Below are 12,382 nucleotides of genomic sequence, written 5' to 3'. Positions count from 1 at the left end.
ACTACTATGCAGCAGTCACTGTCACAAACACAGATCCACTTCAAACTCCCAATTTCTGACAAAGCCTTGCACTTTTACGACAAATCCTCAAAATGATTGAGTTGCCCGTTTTTCTTTATAAGACCCACTGAAAATTGACCTGTTTTGGCTGCAGGATCAACTAAATCAACTGCAGAATCAGTTGTTTTTTTTACACCTTAAAGCTTCTGGTCCTTCAGGGGCCACTTATAACAAAAGCTCAGAGATAAGACATCCTGCCGTCAGCAAAGGCTACACACTCACCTTCACAATACGCAGGGATTCATTAACCCTCCCAAAAAACTGCATTTGTATGAGCTCCAAATGTGATGAGATGAATGATTTACTTTACTTTGTTTTGTCACTATATACACCGTGAGCCACAGAACGCAGCAAAAAACCTTTTTGCTATCGAAGCAGGTGTATCATCCTTGTGTATGTGTGTGTATGTGTGTGCGCGTGTGTGTGTGTGTGTGATCCATGGTTTGTCTAAAGGGCTAGTGGACAGAGACCGCGGTCATAAATTTGCCCAGCCGTAACCGCGGTGATTTGCAAGTTCAGAGAAACCATAAACATCAGCACTGAGAGGCTCGCTGCCCTCAGAGGAGGCTAAATTAAGTGGTGAGTGTGTAGCTGTGTGTATGTGTTTGTGAGTGCCAAGTGTGTTTGTGTGTGTGCATACCTGCTTGAATGAGTGTGTGTATGAGGTTGCTCAAGGGCATCCCTTGCAGGAGACAAGAACCGAGTTTGCTGATTGGCCGGGGGCCTGAGGGGTCATTAATCTACGCTGCTCCATTGGCTGTGACGGCAGAGGGGAGGGGTTAGTGCAGCTGGTCAGTTAGCCGCTGTCAGCTTTTTAATCTGGAACATTCTTCAATATTAGACGGAGTGCGCAGAGGATCACTGGGGCCAAACTGGAACCACTACAACACTAGATTGTTCTATCCTGTCCCTTCTAGTTTCTCACTGTAAATTATTAGGTGACGCAAAGCCTCCTAATCATTAAAGTATTTTTGTCTCTTTTAATAATCCTGATGACGCCTGGCCTCTCCATCAGCATGACGCCAAACTCTGATCCTGTGAATCAGTAGGAAACAGCCTGTTCAACGGTATTTGGTCACTTTAATAACTTCAACTGGTGCAATGTGAATACATTTTTAAATACTTTTTAATTATGTCTGTTTATATATATATATATATATATATATATATATATATATATATATATATATATATATATATATATATATATATATATATATATTCTTCAATGTGTTTTTCTTACTCTTTATTTATATTACTTAACTGCTGCTGTAATCCTGCAATTTCCCCACCGCGGGACTAATAAAGGATTATCTTATTTTTTCTTAAAGTCATCATTAATGATCCAATTTAATGCATATTAGAATAATTGCATAGTATGTTGTGTTCTGGGGGTAGAATTCATTTCATCATTTGTTTTTTAAGAGGGACATTTAAGAGTTTTTAACAAAGACAGAGAGCAGAAAGATGTAAAACAGCACATCAATTAATACTCAATAATGATAACTACAAGGAAAGGAAAAGGTAGCTAAACAAAGATAAAAAGGCGTCAGAAAATTTGTAAAATCAGATCAATATTTATTTGTAAGTTGTTTTAAAAAAGTTGCATGAGCTATTTGCATGTCAGTTTTTGGCATACAGTATTTGTGGGAAATATAAAATGTGTAACGCAGTAACAGAGGAAAGAAGAAGAGTGCACGAGCATGGAGGTAGAGGGAGGAAAAGTCTAGTATTTTTCCCCACATTAATTATATATTTTTTATCTTCCTCTTCCTCTCCCTCTCCTAATCGCCCTCTCTCTTAATATTTTTTTATTTTCACCCCTTCTCCATTTTTCGCCCCACCCTCTTTCTCTTTTATAGCAGGAAGGATGGACAGTCCAATCTCCTGCAATATTGTTTTCATAATTCAGCTTGTAGTATAGCCAAGCTGGACAGCGAGCCACAGATACGTCAATAAGAAGAGAATAGAGAACGCACACACCAGTTTCTCATATGGTCGGATCACAAAATTGCTCTAAATTACCCCCGGTGTAACAATGTAACACATACTGTATCAGTGGACAGACACCATTTGCGGCCTCAAGTCGGAATCTGATTGATTCAGACTGAAGGCCTCTTGTAAAATCAATCCTGAAAACAGCTTTCAGATGGTGTATGGCACATTGATGGTGACGATCCAGCATGGACAAAACACTGCAACTAGCTTGCTGACACTTCAATATATGAGATAAAAGTATCTGTCACCTTCAAGTGGACTTATAAACAGCACACAATTATAGAACCATCAAGGAAGAAAGAACCGCTGTGGACAGAAATACAGTTCCCGTCTAAAAGCATTTAGATGATGTGCAGCTAAAACTCCTCTGCGACTTCAATGTGTTTTTCTTCGAGAACATATCAAACCCAAATTATACAGATAAATGTGGCTACAAAGTAATTTTTTCACCCTATCCTCCAATCAAAAGGTAAAGAGAATCCAGAGCAAGATGTGATGTATTCATCTGCATTTGTTGCATTGAAACGAGTGGATACAAAAGGGTGCCCCAGTGCTAAGTTATCTTTGTAACAGCCCGGACCGGCTGTGGAGCATCTGTACTGAATAAAAACTGTTTGCGAAGACAGCGATTCAGGAGGCACCGACTACTACAAAAACTGCTGAAGACGACTTTAAAAAGGATGCTGGGCAAAGTGCAGAAACCTCTAACTAAATGTTTTCTCGCTGCTGCACCCACCAGGCGCTAATCGAGCCAAGGTTTTATTCTCTGTTGTTGGGGATGGTGAACTCTTGTGCCTTGAAATGCTGTTTGGGAATATTTGTTTCTCCATTTCAAAAGGAGAAGTTGGCCAACATCCCTTGCAAAACTCTGTGATAAAGGGAGATCTCAACAAATCAGTTTATAGATTTTGAAAAGAGATCAATGGATACTTTCAAAACTCAGTGTCAAGCTCGAAGCCAACTTGTAAAGCCTTGAAAGTGCTTAGAGAAAGTAAAACTAGTTGAAGTCCTTTAGCCCTGCCAATGAAACATTCTAGTGTATTGATAGAATATAAAAAAAAACATTTCTTGTTTTATTGGGGAGACCTCTTCAGCTTAAAAGGGCATTACTTGCTCACAATGTACTGAAGAAACCATTTTCAGGGAGGCTGAGTCATCACAGGCTGTTTATTGTTCTTTCTAAGCAAAATAATAGAATATTGTTCATCTGCTTTGGTCACTAAATAAAAAAAGCAGTCACTGCAATGTCGGCATTTGTGTGAAAATTAACTTGTGTGTATTTTTCTGCTGGTGTGTGTCCAAGCATACAGGATGTTGTTGCCTTGTGACGTGATGGGCGCCTGGTACTGATAAACCGTATGGATTAAATACAGTCTTCATATTGTCCACTTCTTCGATTAATTCAACAAGCTATACAGTGGAAAGGGCTGATTTTCTTTTTTAAATATCCTTTGTGCCTCTTACACAGGAAACAGAATACTGAACTCAGGCGAAAGTAAAGTTAATGTTATACTTTGATAAAAGTAAAATGTATGTCTTCAGTTAATTAAGCAGTACTATGTAGGTGCTGCATTACATTTTGAAAAAGAGAGGGTAAGGTACACGTAAGAAAAACATTAATATGATGTTACCTCATACACATAACAATAAAACAAAAATAATAGTGCATTCACGTGCCATTGTATCTCCATCACGAAGCCCTTCTGTCCAATCCAGCAACATATGCCCGGCTATCTGTGACACCGACTGACGTTCAATTATATAACTGCTTTCCTCAAAGTCAACCAGAAAAGACACAAAACTCAGAGGATTAAATATAAGTGACCGACAGCACACACACACAAAAAAAAGAAAAAGAGCTAAGGACACTGCAGAGGATGCAGAGGCAATATTAAGCTCCAGAAATGAAATGTCCTGTCACTTCTTGTAGAATCAACAACAGAATATAACATCACCAAAACAGACAGGACAGATATAGTTATGTATGAAAAATGTAATCTCCTCAGAGGCTGCAGACACGAACGCAGCAGCAGCTCCTGCACAATGTAAGCGGGTGCAAGCAGACTTTGACGTCAATCAGTTAATTGCAGTCACCTGTGTGGACGTCAATCAGTTAATTGCAGTCACCTGTGTGGACGTCGTTCTGTGAGTCTTGTGTCTTGCTAAGGCCTCCTCTGCTGCAGGTCAGTGTCTCTGTTCCTGCATTCCCAGTCCATAACATCCAGTAACACCTCTCTGCCCAGTCTCCCTGTCCACTTGTCCACTTGTGCTCCATAAAGTTTTGAGTTACCATCAGGACCCACCGTGTTAGCTTGATGCATGTTAGCCAGACGCAACCTGTTGATCACATGACATTATGGGGGTGTTTGATTGGCTCAGCCTGCTGGCCTGATAGTGCACTAAAACCTAAAACCAGTGCTTGATACTGTATTCAGCTTTTCTTTTCTTTGCCTTTTTACCAATACAATGGCAAGCATAGTGTTTATCTTTGTTTTCATATACAATTATTAAATATTAATTAAATAATTAAGTTGAATAAATACAATAATAAATAAGTGAAAGTAGAATTACATATTTTAAAGAACAGTCGAGAAGGTTTAACAACAAAAATGTGTTTGTTTTAGTAATGTGAGAAATGTAAATTGTTACTGCGATCCCTGCACATTATTAACAATAATGTCCAACCATTTTAACTAGTCACTGGGCTCAAATACCTCACGAGAGATGGCAGGAAGTCCTCAAGGAATTGTGTCTAACATCTAGCCATAATACATTAATCCCCTTAGTCTGCCGGGAGATCAGGGATTACAGAAGGAAAGAAAGAGAAAGAGACGAGACAAGACGCAAATAGAATGAGGAGCAAAGGGAGAAGAGAGAAAGATAGATGAGAAGAGAGCAGCGAGGAGAGGAGAAAGGAAGCAGAGAAAACTGTTTAAAGGCGGCAGTGCAACATACCAGTTAAATAGGAGTGTGAAGAAGGAGAGAACAGAAGCAAGATGAGGTAAAGAAAGAAAAAGAGCAAAAAATTCCCCTGAAGTGTGTTCGCGTCTCCTGAGAGGATCAAAGATCAGAGCGAGGCGAGTGACCTTGTGGTCATCTGTCAGCCCCTCTGACTCTGCTGGAGGCAGGATGTCTCTCCAGGGAAAGAACAGACTGACACACACACACACGCACACACACACACACACACGATAGTGAGGAAAACATAGTGTTCCAACCTTCCCACTTGCACATCCAAACCAAGCAAAGGCACGAAATAACTTGCTGCACAACACAAAAGCTGTTTTCACCTCCTGAAGGGAGTAAACGTGGTGCCATATTACATCATAAAAGGCTTTTATTGTACAGATTGGCTGGCGTTCTCACCAGCACAGTCAGTCCTTTCAACTTCTCCCTATTCTTTGTTCAACTTTCTCCTGTTCTATTTCCTGTCTGGCTCGTACACACCCGCAGAATTTTATACATGACCCTTCATATGTTACAGTAAGTAAACGGTGCCGATTCAAGGGGATGGAGGGTTGTAAAAAAAGTCTGTCTGTCGAACACAGTGTGAACAGTTTTCATTTGAACTGTTTCTTTACGAGGAAAAAGGTCCCTTTGAAAATGATTGACAACGTGTTCTCCATTTCATTCGCTCCAGCAGCCACCTTATTTGTTCATGATAACAAAACTGGAAAGATACATTTTTTTTGGCTATGATTAAACTGAATTTATTCTCAGGGAGGTATGGGCCAGTGCTTCTCACCCACAACATTATGTGGGATCATTTTGCACCTTTCATCTTTTCAAAAGGGCTGTGTAATTATTTTATTGGTCATTGGACATCATTTATTGTTATTAGCAGAAGGGCATTTTCGAGCAGCTGACCACTTGTATAGTGTTTTAATAAAATCTATATATTCATCCTGAGTGACAGAGCTGAATTGGACTTGTGTGTCATTTATTAATTCACCTTGAAATACAAAATATACTCAAACAATAAAAAACTCTTCTCTTTTTATCTCAATGTTAAAAGCTGCAGGCAACCAACTGAGCTTTTAGATGATGAGGCACAAGAAAAAGTTTCAGGGTATCAAAATGACAGTAGGCCAGGGGCCAGTTAATAAGCAAACATTAATATTCCCTGTCAGATAACATTAATAAAGCCCATTACTCATCTTTCTTTAAAGTTTTCAAATTAACTGAAATTATTTATCTTCATTTAATAGTTGGAAGTGCATTCTAATTGCAAATGCTTTGGTTACATTAGGAGTTTCACTGGAAGATTAGCTTGAATCTCTTCCATTGGATGTGTATGTATGTACTCCAGCTATATATTTACATTAAAACTACAAACAAAAACTTTTCTGGATGAAGAAAATGGTTGGCAGACCAGCAGGCACCTTGTTGCGGGTCAGATTTCTACGATATGTTGAAAGACTATTTGATCCTACTGAATATGTAAATTAAACATGTAAAAAGGACAAATAGTGTGTTTGTTTTGGTCTTTCCATATGATTTATTGTCAGCAAGAAAAATATAAGCATTCATTTATTGTAGATATGTTAAATACATTGTGCCAATATATACATGTTAAACAGCTATTCCAGAATTATACACCTCACATCTTACTGAGCAAATGGGGGAAAATGGTACTGATCCCTGTCAGATTGACTCCTCCTCCTGCTCCTCCTCCTCCCACCCTTGAAAACCCCTCTGTTGCCTGAGGTGAGACATGCTGTGACATCTTTTGCGATCCAGGTGGGTGTTTATTGGAAAAACCAGCACAGGGAAATGTGGGGATCACGCAGTGTGTCCACAGTGAAGCTGATGGAAGCAGTGGGAGAGAGCAGGGCTGTCATCACCAGCTGTCCCTGAGACATCCTGGTCCAAAAGCCTTCAAAACATCCTGACACAATACACTCGAGCACAACAGTCAGGTACGAGGGGGATTGGTCCGTTTGATGTGACACGCTGGCCAAGGTTTTCTGTGGTTCTCTCACTGGCTGAAGTCTGATGCGGCAGAGACTAACATTTTAAATCCGGGAACCCAAATGAGAAATGTTGCCTCATGCAGCACCAAAACATTTTACCACCCTTCATGAGGACCAACCAGATGTTGGCCCAGCTAGCATGCTGAGTGCCAAAGTAAAAATACCAGGGTCAGATGCATTAGACAACCTGTGTGAAGAGTGACTCAATGCTGTTAAATGAACATCCATCTCATTCGGAGATGGATGCGATTGTATCTGCAGGATAGGAAAACAAATGAAACGATCTGGTTCAGTTCTGTTTAGATCCTTCTGTTCTTAAGTATTTATTTGGACTACATGTTACAAATACGTGTCTGAGAAAGATTATTCGAGAAGAATTAAATGTTTATGTCTCACATAGACAAGCTTTACATAAACATTGTATTGCATTGTTGGTGAAGCAACATAGCAAAGTCCCAAACTCTGTGAACGGTGGGTGACAGAAGAATGGGAGGAGGGAGTTGTGGGAGAATTGATGGAGTAACAAAAGCAGGGGAATGGAAAGAACAGTGATGATTTATACCATAAGACACAAGAACACAAGTGTTGTTGTTGAAATGTAAAGAATTTCAAGAAGGAGCTCAAGCATTAAAAATATAACCTTTTTCGTCTGTCAGCAGGATAACAGAAAAACTACTGGCCCAATTTTCATGAAACTTGTCAGAAAGGTGCAGCCTGGGATAAGGAAGAACATAATTTCTGAGCAGATCTGTATCATGAAAATACACAATTTACGTGACATGCTAATTTAAGATAAATATAAACTGTAAACACGTTCCCTTGGAAACAAGCCGTTGGGCAACGCATTTTGTTATTTGCTGCAATGCTGATGTTAATTTTCCACCTCAGCATGCAAAGAAATATAGTTTAATCAAAACTTGAGGGCGAGGTTTGAAACTACACTTTGCCATTTACAATGTTGAAATTTGAGAAGCTTTCGGTAGATTGCTAAACTCAGCAAAAACTAATCCCATTATTGTATTTTTACAGCAGCAACATTTAACCAATATGCCAAAGAGACATGATTCCAAACATTTATGGTCAAAGGGTTTCTCTCTTTTTCTTTCATATAATTCTATGCTGTAGAATGAGGAAGGAAAAAAATAACTGACAGCTCAGTATTGCAGTCGCTATAAACACTGCAGAATCTCTTAAATGAAGATTTGCTGTCTCTTTCTTTCTCACTGTGTCCTCCTCTGTTTCTCCATAGCTTGGACTCTACTTGTTATAACCATGTCCAACCAACTCTTTCCCGTAAATCCCTGCTCTCCTCCCAACATGTGTCACCCTTATTTTTCTGTTTTTCTACAATTTTTCTCATTTGGCTTTTATAGCCTTTTTCTCTCTCTCCCTGCATCATCTCTCTCTTTCTCTGTAGCTTCATCCCTCTGTCTCTCTTTCACTCTCTGACCCAGAGGGCCGTGTTTCGCCGAAATCCAATCCTCTCTCTTTTTTTTAAACCTGCTGTTCCATTTCACTCCCATTTTGTCACACTGCAGTGCACACACAATACCCGCTCCTCCCTCATTTCAACTCTTTTCTCTGTCTCCACAAACACACACACACACACACACACACACAAAGAAGAGTACACACATAGACACACTTACAAACATTTACACTACATGAATATGAAGGAAAAAAAAATAGCTTAATTAAGCCAGCAATCAAATTTGATGGTCTTGGCCGGATTCACTCATCACACACACACACACACACACACACACACACACACACACACACACACACACACACACACACACACACACACACGGTTCTGTGGCCATCCATCATAGCTTCACTGACTCCACTCAACCTCAGCTCAGAACCAATCACACAGAGGTTAGTGACTAACTGAGTGCTTGTGAGTAAGTGTGTGAGAGAGAGAGAGAGAGAGAGAGAGAGAGAGAGAGAGAGAGAGAGAGAGAGAGAGAGAGAGAGAGAGAGAGAGAGAGACAGAATCACCATTTGCTTTGGGAACACTCCTCTAAAGTCCGTTTTCAGCAGAGTTGAGTGAGAGGCAGATCAAGCCGAGTGAACTGTGATCTGTATTATTTACTGTTGAACAGTTGTGACTACTGATGGGTGGAAGGTCGGCGCAGCTCTGGAACAATTGTTTTTGTGTTGCTGCTTTGGAAAGACCATTCTCACTGATAATACATGCTACACAGAAATTAAATCAGGAGAGTTTCTCACTGACCACATTACTTGAAGCCTGCACATGTTAGTGACTCTTTTATTCAAAATGATTGCAATAGTGACATTTATTTCATCTTTATTTTAAATAAATAATGGCTCAGGCCGTAACTGTAAAACAAGGCTCAAACATATGGAAATATGGATATTGCTGCTTTCCTCAAAAGCACAAAATAACAAGACTGATGTTTTACACTTTTTTTTATCAAACATATAAGATGAGCAGAGAAGTGAGACTAACATGGATAATAGAGGCATCAAAGACTGTTACTGTCGGAGATCCAAATAGTATCATGTCCCATGATGAAGATGTTATTTCTCCATTTGGCGGTCTGGTTCATGAAAGGAAAAGAAAGGACTTTTCATCTTTGTGTCAGTTGTTAAACCAAAAAGCAGACCACCGCAGGGTCAATTATTCTGCTTTCTCCTCTTGTGCTTTCCTTTGGACCCATATTATGCAAATGATCATAAAATACAATAACTGCATGTTTAAGTTTTTGGTCTCCAAGCTAAGGTGCTTAATTAAAAGATGAAGGTGTCAGTATCAGAGTGTGACATTTCCGAGCGTTTATAATTCGTCCAGTATTTGATGTTCCGGTCAAATTTGCCTTTCATGACAATATCACCTTCACCTAAAGCTTAAGCTGCTCACAAAAGTTCCCGCCGCTAATCTATTTGCTTGTCCAACGTCCTTTCATTGTTGTTTGAGAAAGAGAGCCGCTCCAGTCTGGATCCACTGGTTGGGGTTCGCACCACAGGGAAGACAGATGTGCGTGACCAGCTTCACCCTCTCCGAGCTCATATACAGAGGCAGCCAGATACTCTCCTCGGATGCAGCGGAGTCAGCAGCAGAGTTCTACGACCAGAGGCAGGACACACACACACATTAATACATGTCTGCACATTGACAGTTTTTGTTTCTTAGCTACCCCACAAACACTTATCAATGGATAAATCCCCCAAACAAAGTCCTCTATGAAGTGTGAAGTGTTTTGCTTTCTGCCATTTAGATGCTTACATCAGGTTACTTTTCTGATTGAATTGGTGTGTGTGTGTATATATATATATATATATATATATATATATATATATATATATATATATATATATATATATATATATATATATATATATATATATATATAAAATCAAACAGAACATTTCATTGGGCCAAAGTCCATGTTTCACACATATTTCAATGTAGTTTTTCGAATATAAAAGTAAACCTCCTTGGTAAAGGCAACAATATGAGCATGTACCCGTGGAGCCCAGGCCATGAAGCAAGGCGGGACAGCAGACACACTCGGAGAGTCATGTTGATTCTCACAAAGATGAACACCGTCAAAACTGCAACCCTCCAACTGGAGACCTCCGACCTGGAAAAGGAGTGAGAGAGAAGGCGTGAGAAGCTAACAGAGGCAAAGGGAGTAGGGGGGCAAAGACGAGAATAGGACAAATTGACTGTTAACTGAGAAGAAAGAAGATGGATCGAGAGGAGGGATTATTAACAGCGGATTAAACAGAGGGACACGATGACAAAGTCAAAAAGTGGTGAGATATAAAGACATAGAGGAGAAATATAAAGAGGAAGCAAAAGAAGACAGACTGAAAAACAAAGAAAAAACGTTCAGCGTGCAAGAAAGACACACATTGACGACACCAGATTAACTAACATGTTATGCACATTGTATATGCGAGTGTTTGTATGAGTAAATTCAGTGTAGTGACTCAGGGATTTTCCAAAGTAGAGCAGACAATAAAGGGAACTCTGGCATCAAGTCAGACATACACAGACAACTCCTAAATCACCATAATCTGGGCAAGAAAAAGCAAGAGAGTGAGCGAGAGACAAATCCAGAAAAAGCTCCAGTGTATGTGTGTGTGTGTGTGTGTGTGTGTGTGTGTGTGTGTGTGTGTGTGTGTAAGAGACCTCATTGCTTCACAAAAATTATCCCCTTTCTCTTTCTCTGTCAGAGTATTTACCTCCCCTCCCTGCAGCTGCGGCCTCATTTTAAGCACCCACACCCTTCCCCTCTCTCTTTGTGTATTTGATCCAAGTGCAAGTCAAGCCATGCCAACTATTATTGGCATGACAAAAAAAGAAACAAATGCAAAAAAGTTTCTAACAGCTATATCACCCTCAAATCAGAACATGAAAGGGAAATAGATTAAGAGTAAAAAGTGGTGTTGAAAAATATCTGCGTGGATTCTCTGTTCTTTAAATGTATGAATGTGTGCACATCAAATGGATGAATGAAGCACAGGAGACCACAGACGACTGCTGTCAAGGAAAGGAGACTCTTCCCAAGCGGTTACGCAGCAAACTCTTAGCTCTCTTTCTAACTTTCTTTGCTCTTTTATTCAGTTCTGGCCTTCTTATCTGCATCTGTATCCTAATCTTACAATCACTTAGCCAGAGTCTGCCTTGTTTATAGTGCCCGTATTCTGCTGCTGGAGTAGTGTGTGTGTGTGTGTGTGTGTGTGTGTGTGTGTGTGTGTGTGTGTGTGTGTTCTACCTTGACTTGTAGCTTGGCTTGTGCAATAGGGCTCCTCCATGATGAGACAAACACCAAACTATCCATAGAACAATCCATGGACCTAAAACCACAAAAATATGTTTTAGTTTTTTTGTCAGAGCATGCAAACTCTTTTTGTGTCACATAAACCCACCAGCATTTGGTATTACCTGGCAGTTTCCTGTCTCAAAGCATTGAGGAAGGTGTCAGGGTGGAAGAGCTCTGATAGATCTAAGGTGTCTGATAGAAGAGCTTGTCTGCCTGCACGCTCCACCCAACTCTGGAGACACAGGATAAGACATACAGACAAACACAGATTTATGAAAAAAGCAAAATAACAAATACACACTCAAAGATAACACATCATTTGGGCATTAGAGTCAGGAAAAGCATGTATTTGATCAATGAAAAATAATAAGACTTTTGGACACATGCTATTCTTGGGTTTACGTGATGAGATTTGACACAAAAAGAAACGCTCTGAATACTTAAAATATTTGCAAAAATGTTCACCCAGTTGATGTTTGTATTGTATTTGTCTTTGCATTTTTTTTCTATATGGAGAACATCAATCTGTGAGTGGAAGGATCATAATTTCCA

The 12,382-nt window shown here is 39.7% G+C and overlaps 1 protein-coding gene across 2 annotated transcripts in view; it reads right to left on the bottom strand.

Annotated features, from left to right (window-relative positions):
* Positions 1–9,292: 9,292 nt before the first annotated feature.
* Positions 9,293–12,382, bottom strand: part of dync2h1 (dynein cytoplasmic 2 heavy chain 1) — a 93,351-nt gene continuing 90,261 nt past the window's right edge. For both annotated transcript variants that reach the window (XM_068584228.1, XM_068584229.1), the window contains 4 exons: positions 11,953–12,062; positions 11,783–11,864; positions 10,526–10,642; positions 9,293–10,122 (listed from right to left, as the gene is read on the bottom strand). In XM_068584228.1, the coding sequence (XP_068440329.1) occupies positions 9,961–10,122; positions 10,526–10,642; positions 11,783–11,864; positions 11,953–12,062 (471 nt within the window). In that variant the 3' untranslated portion in view covers positions 9,293–9,960. The remainder of the gene's footprint in view (positions 10,123–10,525; positions 10,643–11,782; positions 11,865–11,952; positions 12,063–12,382) is intronic.

This window comes from Clinocottus analis, unplaced genomic scaffold, assembly GCF_023055335.1.
Source record: "Clinocottus analis isolate CAN_PGR_092001 unplaced genomic scaffold, fCliAna1.0.p SCAF_2, whole genome shotgun sequence".
NCBI lineage: Eukaryota > Metazoa > Chordata > Actinopteri > Perciformes > Cottidae > Clinocottus > Clinocottus analis.
This window is presented reverse-complemented; position numbering and strand designations above follow the sequence as displayed.